This window comes from Rhinopithecus bieti, unplaced genomic scaffold (assembly GCF_001698545.2).
Source record: "Rhinopithecus bieti isolate Rb0 unplaced genomic scaffold, ASM169854v2 scaffold_75975, whole genome shotgun sequence".
In the NCBI taxonomy this organism is placed as follows: Eukaryota; Metazoa; Chordata; class Mammalia; order Primates; family Cercopithecidae; genus Rhinopithecus; species Rhinopithecus bieti.
Window position 1 is genome coordinate 55,268 of NW_016828707.1, and position 14,856 is coordinate 70,123.

At 43.8% G+C, this 14,856-nt stretch overlaps 1 protein-coding gene across 1 annotated transcript in view; it reads right to left on the minus strand.

Annotated features, from left to right (window-relative positions):
- STK32B (serine/threonine kinase 32B) overlaps positions 1 to 14,856 on the minus strand; it is a gene marked incomplete at its 3' end in the record, with an annotated part of 393,231 nt that overhangs the window by 40,302 nt on the left and 338,073 nt on the right. Inside the window, exon 6 of the mRNA XM_017864573.1 lies at positions 6,016 to 6,105. Coding sequence (XP_017720062.1) covers positions 6,016 to 6,105 — 90 coding nt within the window. The remainder of the gene's footprint in view (positions 1 to 6,015; positions 6,106 to 14,856) is intronic.

Genomic DNA, 14,856 nt, shown 5'->3' on the forward strand with positions numbered 1-14,856 from the left:
CTCAGCCACTAAGTGGAAGACACCCAACCACCCCATGCTGAAGCCCACACTTCACCTGGACCCATCCCCCGTGAGCCTGACCCCTAATGCTTTCCTGTTACTCATCTATTTCTCCAAGGTCACCACTCTTGAGGCCCTAATCCTATGAGTCTGATCTCAGTGGTCTCCAGCACTGAACCTTCCACTGGTTCCCTGGGCTCTTACCACAGCATTCAAGACTCCTGTGCTTTGGCCTGTCTCCTCTCTCCCTCCCCACCTCCTCTTGTCCAAGAAGCTGTAAAACAATGGAGCTGCCAAGTTCTCCCTTCACACAATGGTGCTTCACTCTTCCATGCCTTTGTATGGGCTGTTCCATCTGTGTAAATGTCCTCTCTGTATCGTTACCCAACAGAGCACCTCCTTAAAGCCTAATTCAGATTGTCACCTTCTCCGGGAACCGGTCTTAAAACTGTCCAAAACGATCTCACCTCCCCCTTTTCATGCCAGAAGCACCTCCTTCCAGTAGCCACACCATCGTCCTCCTTGACTGTGACCTGTGTACAACTATGTTCATACGATCTGCCTGAGGACTGGGAGAACAGTATTTCCCTCTGCAGCCCCAGTGCCCAACTAAGCCCTGTACCTCCTAAACACTCTGCAAATGTTTACTGAATGAATGCCCTGCTCTTCAGTTCACCTCAAATTAATAAACTCTGAAGCCCCGCGTGGCTGCTGGAACATTCTGACTTCTAATCTGGCACATTTTAGAGAGATCTTTTTTTTTCTCCAATTGCAAATTCCATCTGCTCTTTTAATTAATGAAAATTCAGCCCTATGCAAATTTTTCTTCTGGGATCATCTTTTGTGAGTTACCTCTGGGAGCTGACTCATCAGCCCATTTTCTGAATCTGTGTGGGGAACATTCTGGGAACTTGTTATTGGGCCTTTGAACTGAACAGCTCAAGTGAGTGAAATAAACAAACCTGCCACTTGGCATTAGGAATTTACAGCCCCAGGAGCTGCAAGATTTGACTTTATTGAGAGAGCCCTCCCTTAACCCCATCTTCCCCACTAAACTCCCACAGACTGGTACTGTTCGCCAACCACAATGCCTGAAAATATAACCAGTTGGAAAAATCAGCTGTGTCCTCTAAAGCCTATAAAAATCTCTTCTGTACATTTGGCCATTAAGTCAGGCCTGAAGCTTTTCTAATTGGAAGGACATCAGTAGCCCCAACTCTCACCTACAGCTGGGACAATGAACTTATTTCTTGGCTGAGAAAGTCATCTTTATAATTCAGGAGCTCAGTGTCAAAAAGGCAGCTTGTTGTAGCGGCAAAAGCATAGACTTCAGATGCAAATAGACTTGGCTTCAAATTCTGGCTCCTTCGCTGACGAGCTGTGTGGCCCTGGGCAGGCTAATGAACCTCTCCGGACCTCAGGTTCCTCACACATAAAATAAGAGAGATGTAGAAACGTTGTGTGAATCTTCTGAGGATTAAATGTGAAGACAGGCAGGTAGCGAGGTCCCAATACAGGCCAGATTTCTTCTCCCTTTAGAAAGCAGGGCCATGGAGGAGAGTGCCCAGCTGGGTCCCCATGGCTCTGCTTTCCTGGAGACCAAGAACATGGACTGGGCTGCCTCAGACAGTGTGAGGCAGAGAGCGGGGCCAGCAAGCCCAAGTAGAGCCTTTGAGGAGGCTCGGGTGAGTCTGTCAGGCATGGCGCCACGTGCAGGCAGAGACATTAGGGCTGGTAGAAAACTGCGTTGAACGTGGCCAGGTACAATGGCTCACGCCTACAGTCCCAGCACTTTGGGAGGCTGAGGCAGATGAATCACCTAATGTCAGGAGTTCAAGACCAGCCTGGTCAACGTGATAAAACCTCGTCTCTACTAAAAATACAAAAATTAGCCAGGCGTGGTGGCACGTGCCTGTAATCCCAGCTACTTGGGAGGCTGAGGCAGGAGAATCACTTGAACCTGGGAGGCAGAGGTTGCAGTGAGCCAAGATCATGCCATTATATTCTAGCCCGGGTGACAAGAGTGAAACTCTGTCTCAAACAAAACAAAACAAAAACAAAAATTGTCTTGAACTTCTCCAGTGGTCCAGGATCTACACCCCTTGACATCAATTTGCTTTTTGGAAACAGTGTGAAAGCAGTCAGAACAAATCTGTAGGAATACGAGGAGGCTTCTAATGGGAGCTGCTGCCCTTACCTCATGTCTCTCTTCTTGGCACTCCCCTGTGGGATGTCCCCCTCAGCCTCCATGTGCCCCTTCCAGCACGGCATTCTTGAGCCTTGGAATCAGTTCTCTGCCTTCCTGCATCTTCCTTGGGGTATCCCGCCCACTTCCTTGGCTGTGCTGCATCTCAGTGCCAGCAGGTTTTCCATCCACATATCCAGTCCGCATCACACCACTCCACAAACCTACTGCTCTTGCTGTGTCCCCTACAGAGTGAGCACCACTCTGCTGCAAAATCCAGAGACCTGGGAAGTCGCCTTTGCCCCCATTCTCCATCCCATCAGTTGCTGAATCCCGCCCATTTGATCTCTCTTGAATCTCAAGGTAGTGACTTCTTCGGTCAGATTTGCCCCAGCTCCAGATCCTTCCAGAAAGGGATCTCAGAAAGGTCGTCAACAAAAAAAGCCTTGTTGGAGTAAGTGTTCAGGCTCCCATGAGACTACCTGTAAGTGAATGAATTCACTTATATAGATATCTGCTGGCATTTTTGCTAAAAAGGAGTTGCTGTCATGGCAGGCCAGGTTGAGATGTACTTCAGAGCTTAGGTTTTGGAGTCACATTTACCTGGGTCTGACTTTTGCCAACAATGTCAACATGGGGAAGTCACCCAACCTCCTAAGCCTACATTTCCTTAACTCTAAAATGGAAAGAAATACTTGTGTCTATCCCATGTTCGAGGGCATTAGAAGAGGTTATAGGTTATAGTTAATGGGCCTATCTTCACGTTAAACTAAATTATAGGTGGAAAGCACTTAGTTCAGTGCCTGACATGTAGTCAGTACTTAAAAGCAAGTTGCCTATTGTTTATACCATTGAGGATATTTGTAGCCAAACGTTATTTATTCAATGTATTTAATAAATGAAAGATTAACGACATGAGTAGTGGATTCTAGAGAGATGATGGTATAGATTTTGAATTTCCCCAAATCTGCATATAAAACAGAGCAAATACATTGCTAAACCAAAAACTCATGCATGCATTTGCTACAAAAATAAGTTGTCCCCACAACCCTCAAAATACAGGTGGGTAGGAGCAAAACACCAACAGTGACAAGAAGTGCATGGTAGTGATTTCTACACAGAAACCAAGAGAAGCAGCAAAGCAGCATTCTATGGACCAGAAAACAAAGAACTCCAAGATACTCAGCAGGTATTCACTGGGAAACACAGCTGACCACTCTGAGCACAGCAGCTGAAGCTGGTAGGAGTTTGCCCAGTCTAGTATCCGGGGCATTGAAAGGGCTCTTGATAAATTCTGAAGGAGGTGGAAGAGTCTGGGACATCAAAAGTCTATAATCCACCCAGTCACAAATCCTTCCAGAAAAAAGCCGCAAGGGAAAACTGTGTGAAGGGGAACCAAAATGCATCTGGACAAGGACTCTACAGACAAAGGAAACAGGAACTCCAGATAAAAATGGGAGAGGAGAACAAAGCCAGGAAACCTGGATAGCAAGCTGCCTTAGATTTTGACACTTCACAAAACAACACAAGAGATAGGTCTGTTAAGTTAGGAATGCGATCCTGAACCACACCATCTTCTAAAAGTTTAGAAAAACAAAGTTCACATAAAATGAGCAATTTCTACCCCTCTCTCTTGCTGGAGGCCCCTCAGCTGGCTCTATTTTGATCTCAAGTCCAAAGGTGGAATTTATCCTTCCAGGGAAATAGTCATATCTTTTTAAATCTGTAAGGAAGACAATAAGAAGGTTATAGTGGATCCCCAAAACCCTAGTGTTCATGAAGATAGATTGGAATTTAGGTTTCGCCAAGGGCTTAGGGAGGTCTCTTCTTCCTCAGGTCATGTGGAATTCAAACCCTCCACCACGTCCAAACTAAGCCTCCTCCTCCACTCCAATACCCATGTGGAACTCTTAACTCCTCCAGGCGGTTTTAGGTGCTGTTTATGAGGTTGGGGAAGAAAGATTTTGGTTGTTTAATTCAATATACGGTGCCCTATAAGGCACAATCTGGCCAGAGATAAGTGAGGCCAAACTGGAAACAGGGCATTTTCACTGCTGAATGACAGAGAGCAGCACAGAGTTCAGCCAAGATGGTGGACTCCTCATCCCAGTGGTTAGTTTTCTGCAGCAAAAGTTGCACCTCTGGTTTGGTATCGCCTATAAATGCTTCATCCAGTTATCAGATTCTATGCTGCCTAAGGCCTCCTTCTTCCATTTGAAAAAGGAAAATAAAAGGAAAACATTAAAAGCAGTAACCTTTGGAAGAAAGATATGGAGAAATTTGGGCTGTAAATGTTTGTGCACCTTTGTGCAGCACTGATTACATTTTCTAGCCTTAAACATGTATTTCTTATATTATTTGTAATGGTAAATGTGGATTATCTAGGCATAAAACTCATGCATAGGATATATTAGTAATCATCAACAATTACTGAAACGAAAGAGCAACAGAAAAGTATCAAAGTCTAATTCCATACCAAGTTATTACAAGTAAAAGGAGAATGAAGAGCAGAATGCCACCACTGCAATACAAACACACAGAAAGATGTGCTGATAAAACAGAACGAACCTATAGACTACGTTTCAAAAGAGTTAAAAGACACAGTGATGGGTTGTTTCATTCACGGTTCCCCCATGCATCAGCCTTCTGATACCCATGCTCCACGCAGTTCCCTTCCATGTGGTTGGCTATGTGACTTGCCTTGACCAACTGAACATCAGGAAATGTGAAGCAGGCAGAGTCCTGATAAGCATGGGGGAACTGCTCTACCATCTTGAAACTGCATGTGAGGAAGTTCACTCTAGCCACTTTGATGATGAAAGACCACATAGAGAAAGAGTGGTATGTTCATCTCAGCTGTCCTAGCTGAACCCAGCTCCCATCTGACCTACCAGCTGAATGCATTTTCATGAGTGAACCGAGCCAAACCTGAAGAGAAAACACTTGGTCAACCAAAAGAATTGCGAGAAATAACATTGTGATTGTCCTAAACCACTATGTTTTGACAGTTTGTTACACAGTAATTGATAACAATATAGATATTCAGAATTAACACGTAATAAAGGCATTAACAAAAGTATATAAGACATGAAAAACAACATAAATTAGAATAAAAAACTCAGAAATCAGGTGAGAGAACTTAGGGAGAAAGAAATCAAGGGAAAAGGATTTCAGAAATGAAGACTTCACTAGAAAATGCACGAAATAAATAAACACAATAGATAATGCCTTGGGAGAAAGAGAAATGTAACAATGAGAACATTTTTAAAGAAATGAAGGAAGAGGTAATAAAGATTTGAGGGACAGTGAGAAATGTTGAAGATTGGCAAAGAAGATCCAGCATTCAGATAAGAAGCATCCATAACCAAGAAAATAAAAGCAAGAGAACAGAATGCATCCTAAAAATGATAATTCCATAAAAATTCCTTTAAAAAAACCATTTAAAACTGCACATTTAAAGAACACCATGTGCCGAAGAATATAGACCCAGAATGGCCACCACCAAGTTAAATTCTGGAAAATACTGAACGTAAATAGAAAAGAAAATACTTGTTTTGTTTGCCACCCTCTCAAGCCTGAGCCATGGCTCTCTGGCTGAGCAGGAGTTCTCTAGAAAAACCAAGAGGGGAGGGGTTGTCTAGCAGAGGAGACAGCTTGGAAAAGGTTCAGAGCTTCGAGAGAGCATTGTATCTACTGGGAACTGTGGAGCCTCATGGGAGCATGGGAGGAGGGTGTGTGGCAGCGGGCAGTGGCAGATGAAACAAGAGAAGGATGCTGAGTCTTAGGCATTGAGCCTGATCACATGAAAAGAAGGGGCCTGGAACACTCACCCATGTAGGGCTTGGTGCCAGCCATGGAGGAAGTCCTTTCTGCTCCTTTCACTACCGTCGCTATGTTGAAGTCTGTAATGTGAACATGTCCTGCAAATACAGAAACAGAAACTCCAGTTAGCATGGTCTGCAGGCCGCTGGGTTATTTAAAGCTGTGGTTTGCAAGGTGGGATACCAGGAAGAAAATGTTAGAACTTTTATTTATAATACTATCTTATCTGATACTTTACAAATGTTTATTTTGTGTGCATGTTTCAGAATGTAAATTCATTCATTTAATAACATGCATATTATTTTTACCTAAATATACTGAGGGGCAGGACACATTTTTTTATGGATTAAAAGTTTGGAGACACTGATGTGGAGAATTAAAGCTCTTGGAAAGAAATGAGACAGGTCACTCCAGACCCCTTCTCTCAGGACAACCGTAGGTGGGCCGTGGCTGGGGCAGGGGTGGGTGAAGGATTCTCCCACCCAGAGGACACTGCTTGTTCTGCTGTTGGTCCGCTATGGTCACTGGAGACCTTAGTACTGTAGTTGATTAATTTAGTAGGGAGAAGGGTGGGGAGTTGAGACCACCTTTCATCCAGGCTGAAGTGATGGCAGCAGATCGGCATGGATAGGCTGGGTGCACCCACAAAGTAGGTGTTCAAGAAACATGACAAGGAAGGTAGAGGGAAAGAGAAGGAGGGAAGGAAACTCAGTGATGTGCAGGTAAAGGAGGGAAACAGAAGAGAAGGAAGGAAGCGGACAGGGAGGAAGGAAGCACCCAATGGTCAGTACTTGTTTTCTGGGAAATTTTGGTCAGTACTTGCTTTTTGGGGAATTTGGTACACATACAACTCCAGCTCAGAGAGCCTTGGATAACAGTTATAACTGCAATTACATTTCTCTCTATTTGTCTGTCATCATATCATGTGAAAATGGCTGGTTGGATTTTCACCAAACCTGAGAGTGGCATTTGGGATGTAGGACTTAAATGCATAGATGGGTGGCACATGCAAAATTGACTTTGAGGGACTTGGAAGGTATCATCAAGAGACGGGAAAACACATTCTGGAGCAGGTGCATTGAGGCATGCTGAGAAGCCCATGGGACTACATATGGGAGGGGCATGCCTGATGTGATCAGCTACAGTGGACAAAAAGAGCATCAGCAGTGCAACATACAACCCTCTAATCTCAGACTCAACTGCCAGCACTGATGTGTGAGCAAGCTGCTCAGCCAGCTATCTGTCCAGTGATCCTAGGTGAGATGCAGCAGCAAGGTGCATCAGTGAGGATCCATAATCCTCTTCAGGTACTTGTGAATGAAGCTTAAGGCATCCAGCCAGGTCTTTGCTGGGAGGCACAGTATTCCTACATAGGTAACATTCCTAGAACATATCCTGGCTGCTTTAGACTCTGGGGCTTCCTCAGGCCCCTCCCTGTGGCTGCAATGGGTATGTCTCCATTCAACCATCCATGGTCCTGTCTGAAAAGTGGCAGTATGTAGTAGTAGTTGGGTGCACACACTCTGAGCCAGACTGCCTTGGTTTGGGCCTCAGCTTTGTTGGGAGTAGCTGTATAACCTCGGGAAAATAACTTAATCTCCCTGGGCTTGAGTTTCCTCGCCTATAAAATGGGGATGATGATAATAAAATACCCATATCAGAAGGCTGTTGCAGAAATCAGGGAGTTTATACACATGAAACAGTTAGAGTGAGGCTGACATGCAGGAAGTAGGGAAGCTTCTGATAAGTGTCTGCTCTTAGCATTATTATCCTGCCAAGGAGTGGCTCAAAACCCATCTTCTCCAGCGAGGACCAGTCTATCCCCTGCATCCTCCTATTCCCTTATTTCTAATACCAGCAAGAAAGAAAACTCATTACTGTTTTGCACTTTGAGGCATGTGAAGGTGAGTGTATGCTTTGGTCATTGCCGTGCCCTATACCCACATAGTTCCACACACGGTGGCACATGTCAGCATTGCAAGAGGACTATGAAGCTCTCAAAAACGGCTTTTGTATGGTTTTCTCGCACCTTCCCCCTCTTTCAAAAGTTTGATATTTTCATTATGAAAGTGATGCCAGCTCATTAAAATAAGTGAAAGAATACAAACATGTTTTTGGGTTACCCCTTTAAAGCCCCTCAATGTCTCTCCCACCCCCATGTAATCAATCACACAATTCATCTGGCTCCTCCGTGATTTCTCTTTGCTTATGCAAATGCATATACATATATATGGGGGCTTTGGTTTGTTCTTGCAATAATGAGATCATACTTCACAGATCACTCTAAAAGTTACTTTTGAATTTAGCCATGTATCATGGAGTGTGCCTAAGAATGTACACCCAGAATGCCCCCCAACGTCCCCCAAGCTAGTATACATAGGTCTACCTATGACATCCACAATCCTTTATCCCCCATTCTAAGTCCAATTTTTTCCATAATTATTTTGGTGGTAAGATTTGACCTGAAACATTCTTTTTCAGTTTTATTTATTCCATTTTGGATGAATATCCATGTTTTGCTGTAGAAATATTAATGTATTTGATTACAAGGTGTTCCCACAAACCTCTATGGAGTATTACATAGTATAAAAATATATTATTTAAGATATTATTACATATTATGTTAAACATGTTATTTTATATTACCATATATATTAATATAAATGAATTTTTACTTCTGAAAAAAATTCTGAATTATGAAAACATATCTGCCCCAAGGGTTTCAGATAAGCCATGGACCTATAGTTACACAGTATTCTATAGTATGTTTGTATCACACAATGTATCATTTATCCAGCAATTCCCTACTATGGGTATTCATGTTGTTTCCAACTTTGCTTGCTTAATTGTTTGTCTTGTTACTATAGAATATGTGACAAGGATTCCTGAATATATCTTTACACATTAGTACTTTTATTTCGACTGAATAAATCCCCAGAAGTGGGATTGCTGAGCTCAGGGGTATGCATATTATGTTCTAAAAAGTTATAATAGATGGCACTATAAACAGAATAAGGAGATGTGTATTTCTCTGCACTTTGCAGCACTCGTTGTTTTCAGTGATTTCATGTTTTGCAAATTATATGGTGAGAAATGTTATCTCGCTGCAGAGGAGGCTGTCCGTTTCCCATGTGATAAGCCTCTCGGAACCTTGGTCAGTTTTCACTGGGAGCTCCTTGTCTTCAAGATATATTTGCCCTTTCCTCTGCTAGGTGTGTTGCAAATATTTTCTCCTAGCCTATTGTTTGTGTTTTGACTTTGTTTATAGTGCCTTTTGTGATAAAGAAGTTTTAAAAATGCAAATAATATGTTAATTTTGTTTTAAGTGTTATTTCTCTTATAATTTTCCAATTTTCAGGAGCTACCCAAAATGATATTCTTTGTCTTTGGACAGTGTCATGCGTGGATATGATTCCCTAGAACTGCAGAAGCTATTTGTGACCACAAGGAAAAACAGTATAAAGATGTAGGCTGTCCATGGAGAAGGTAGAGCTTCAAGTATAGCAGAGAAATGGTGCCAGAGCCTGATCAAACCCTGCCTGAAGCCTCATTCCACTGAACTTCAGCTAAAAAACATCCTTTACTATTTAGGACTGTTTAAGTTGGGCTCTTTGTTCCTTTCCACTGGTGGTATCCCAACTGACGCAGACACTTAATGACTATGTGACTTACACAGGTTATTTAAGCTCTGAAAGCCTCAGATTCCTCATCTGTAAGAAGAGGCTAATATTAATAGGGGCCTTGTGGGATAGTTATAGGGCTAGACAGGATGGTTAGGAACTGAGAACAGGACATTTGAGCAAAGATCTGAAGAGGAAAGCAAGCTGTCAACACAGTTTCAAAACTCTGGAGGAAGAGGGCAGCTGGCAGAGGGGACCGTCAGCACACAAGGGCCAGCAAAGATGCCAGGGAGAAAAAGGGAGGGAGTGGGAAAGGAGCTCAGGAAGGGAAGGGCAAAATGTGTCAGGCCTTCTGGGCTGAGAGGATGGTGGCTTTTACTCCATGTGAGAGGGTTTAGATACGATCGGACTCAATTTTGAATACTCTTTCAGCTGCTGTGAATGGATTACAGGGGCAAGCACCAAAGCAGGGAAACTTATAAAGAGGGGGAAAAATGCAACCCCTGGCTCCTTTAAGCCACTGTTATTTAGGGTTAATAACTGGTATGGAATAGATGTCAAGTCTCATCTTAATCCTTCAAGTGCTTCTGAGAGGAGGGTATTACTATCCTTGTCTTTACAGAAGAATAACCTGAGGTTCCAGTCACTAGTGTCAGAACCAAGGTCTCAAGGCTGATATGTGCTGAAGCCAGAGCGGGGCATTTCCCCCTGTCCCACTCTCCTCCTACAGAGCTGGGTCCTCACCTTGTTACCTCCTGGCCTTCAGGGATTCTCTGGAAGAGACGTGCTGTTTCCACCCAGGAATTCAGGTACGGTGGGCAACATCCTGCATGACAGACAGCAGGACTCCACTTCTGCTTTCCCCTGGCTGTGCTAATTGACAAGCTGTGACTTCCCAGTGGGCCTCATCTAATGGGTGACCGAAGATGTAGGAAAGGGAAAATCAGTGCCCAAGAAGATTTCCTATGAGTTCCTTCTCAGGAGAATGAAAGTTTACTACAAAATGTGAAAATATGAACTGGTTGACTTTCCATAAACTGAAAACATCCAAAAATCAAAGAGAAGGAGACCAGGACATTGTGTATGACCCATTAATACGAGTGCTAATAGAGTATCAACAATCAATAATCATGCTCCCAGGCCTGTTTACGTACCCTGTACTCCAGACATGCATCTCTCCTTTCTTTGAACACACGGAAATGCATCTCATCTCCAAGCCTTTGACACCCCTTGGAATGTTCTTCCCTCTTGACTTCCTGGTAGATTTTCACTAACTCTTCAAAACTGACCCGGAATTTACACTATTGATAGACTAGCTTTTTCTACTCTAGTTTTTGTGCTCATACTTCCACTACCAGGAAATGTACTACCACAGAGAGTGGTATCTCTAAGTCTTAGTCAGTTTGGGTTGCTACAACAAAATGCCCTTAACTGGGTGAGTTAAACAACAGACATTTCTTTCCCACAGTTCTGAAGGCCAGTAGTCTGAGATCAGGGTGCCAGCATGGTTGGGTTCTTGGTGAGGACTCCTGCTACGGTTTAAATGTATTTGTCAAAATTCATATGTTGAAACTTAATCACCGATGTGATCAGTTACAGTCATGCGTCAGTATTCACATGGGGAACTGGTTCCAGGACACCTCAGGAATATCATAATCTGTGGACATCAAGCCTCTTAAATAAAATGTCTTAGTGCTTCATTTAACCTGTGTACAACCTCCCACATACTTTATCTCTAGATTAATGATAATGCCTAATACAATGGAAAGGTTACGCAAGTAGCTATTTTTAGTTGTATATATTGTTTGTATTTGTATTATTTTTTATTGTTGCATTGTTATTTTTTGTCTGCTACAAAATCATTTTTGACCATTTTTTTTTATCCACAGTTGGTTGAATTGAACCCACAGATACAGAGGGCCAACTACATTAAGAGACGGGGCCCTGGCCGGGCGTGGTGGCCCACGCCTGTAATCCCAGCACTTTGGGAGGCTGAGGCGGGTGGATCATGAGGTCAGGAGATCGAGACCATCCTGGCTAACATAGTGAAACCCCGTCTCTACTAAAAATACAAAAAATTAGCCAGGCATGGTGGCTGGCACCTGTAGTCCCAGCTACTTGGGAGGCTGAGGCAGGAGAATGGCTGGCATGAACCTGGGAGGTGGAGCTTGCAGTGAGCCGAGATCGCACCACTGCACTCCAGCCTGAGCGATAGAGTGAGACTCTGTCTCAAAAAAAAAAAAAAAAAAAAAAAAGAGACGGGGCTTTTAGGAGGTGATTGGATTATTCACCTCATGAAACAGGCCTCACACTGCATTCACTGTTTTGATCTTCCATCTTCCGCCATGTGAGGACACAACTATAAGGTATCAACTTGGAAGCTGAGAGTAGCCCTCACCAGACACTGAATCTGCCCATGATCTTGAACTTCCCAGCCTCCAGAACTGTGAGAAATAAATTTCTATTATTTGTAAACTACCCAGAAATGAAAGGGACCTTGGGGCAGTCGAATCCTATCACCTTTCTTCATTCCTTATTGTTTGTAGGGATATCGTAACAGTCACAGGATAATTGACAACATTCCATTTTAACTCTTGACTTTTAAGACTGCAGCAACCTGATGGAATAACCCCACATGGTGTTTATCAAAGGAATTCGAGCCTGGTTGTAGCGTGGTATGGCTGTCTTACAAGGACCTCCAAGGCCACAGCCTGGGAGAAGAGAACGTCTGCTTGTAGGGGCAGGCCTTGCTCCTTTTGTGAACACTTTTATGGGTCCCATGCTTCCCTAGAAATTCCTGGGAGTGGGTGCAAATATAGCTCCCTCTAGAGGAAGGAAGACCGAGAGTTAGCATGAAAGGGACTCTACAAGCAGTCGTCTCCTTTCAAGTATTCTCTGGCTTGTTTCACTTTCATCATTCTTGAATTTGGAGTAAGTCTCAGGTGAACATCTGTCCCCATCTCATCTGGTTTACAGGACCCAAATTATGCCTAAGCCAGAGGTCAAAGTGGGGTTGCTTCAAAGAAGCAGCAGAAGCCCAAAAGAGATGAGAATCAGGGCTGTGGGCCCTGCAGCTCCCTCCCCTGGTAGGCTCCGGCCATTTCTAGCAACCCTGGCTCTCTGCTAATAATAATCACACTTTGGAGCTGTGGGCGCTGATTGTAACACTGGCTGCCGCTGTTGGACACAGGATCAAACATTCTGGGCATCACACAGAACTATTCTTTTCTTCCCATTTATCTTCATGGAGATCACAGAAAACTTATCACAGGACAATGGCAAAAGGGAAAAAGAAACCCAATCAAATTCCATGGCACTAGCTTATCCAAGCTTCTTTTGGCTTATGACGGTAGGAAGACTATGTTTTCGGCACGTGTCTTTGCCTGATAAAGAATAAAATGAGCCTTTGATTTTTTTTTTTCTGTTCCATTTAATTTGGCTTCCTTCTGTACCTTGGTCATGGAGTGGGAATGCAGGGCCTTAAAAAAATTCATCTGTCTGCTCCAGGCTGCCCCCACGCACAGGTGAAGAATGGAAAACAACCAGTGACAAGAAATGCAACATTTATGGGCTTTACTGAACTCCTTCGGTGAGATGTGGGAGGGACACTTCCATCCCCAGCTAATTCCGGTGCCCCCATACCCTTTGATTCCATAAAACCTGCCAGGCATGTGCCCCCAGTTTGAGCTGATGCTGCATGGAAAGCACCCAGCTCAAGGCTTTTGAGAGACCTCAGAAATTTTTAGTTTTATTCCATCATTTCTCTATGTCCACTGTTCTTAATGTCAAGCCAGTAGTTTTTGACATTCATTAGGGCTGCAGAGCCAAGGCTCCCTAATACACTTCCTTTCTATCTCACTGTATTGAGCATGTGATTTTATGAATCATATTAATCACAATTAGTAACATTTTGGAGAAGTTTTTGCAACACTTTCCCTATTATGATGTGCTCCTTGCAATGACTCCAGGAGGTGCCAAGTTGGACACTAGATTCTCACACTTAGCATCCTCTCCCACTCCTTTCTTTGCTACTTCCTGTATCACAAGAGCCAGAAGGGGGAAATGCATTTTCTAACTCCTTGCAGCAAGGGTTCTGTCCGAGATTTCGATTCTGCTGATGAGATGCACTCAGGTGAGAATTCGTGAAAGCCAAACAGAGGCCAACTTTTTGGGGCAGAGCAATCTCAATAGATGAAGGAGTGTGCTGGGGCAGGGCCTGTCTGAACAATTGTCTAGTCATCTCATCCACGGTATAAACAGTTGAGATAGTGACTGTCTCATCCAAGCTCCTGGAGCCAGAATTCAAGCCCCAGGTAGGTTTCACTCTGAGCCCCCTTGTCTTCCTACTTCTTTAAGCCATTCTCTTTTGAGGGCAATGAAGCTCCGACAGGCAAAATGAACTGAGAATAGGCAGCTGCCCAGGGATGGCGCTGCCTCCACCCTGGGTCATGGGGTGGCAAGACCACTGCTTCCCCTACTCTGCTCCTAACTCATTCCATCATATGGGGCTCTTTTCCAGACAGGTGTGCCTCATGGAGCCAGGGGCTAGGTCACATGTTTCTCCAGATCAGTATCAAATACCGTCCTGGGAACAGTGGATAATTAAGATTATTCTTACCAGGCCAAGCTGGAATTGGACCCAGTGTTAGCAGGAATATAGGAGGGACAGACTGTCCTTCACTTTCAATTTCCATGAGAAGGATGCATTAGTTTGTTCTCGCATTGCTATAAAGGGATACCTGAGACTAGGTAATTTATAAACAAAAGAGGTTTCATTGGTGGCTCATGGTTCTACAGGCTGTGCAGCAAGCATAGTGGCATATCCTTGGCTTCTGGAGAGGCCTCAGAAAATGTACAATCATGATGGAAGGCAAAAGGGAGGCAGAAAAGTCACACAGATGAAGGAGGAGGAGGGAGAGTGGGAAGGTACTACACACTTTTTTTTTTTTTTATTATACTTTAAGTTCTAGGGTACATGTGCATAACGTACAGGTTTGTTACATATGTATACTTGTGCCATATTGGTGTGCTGCACCCATCAACTCGTCAGCACCCATCAATTCGTCATTTATATCAGGTATAACTCCCAATGCAATCCCTCCCCCCTCCCCCCCATGATAGGCCCTGGTGTGTGATGTTCCCCTTCCCGAGTCCAAGTGATGTCATTGTTCAGTTCCCACCTATGAGTGAGAACATGCAGTGTTTGGTTTTCTGTTCTTGTGATAGTTT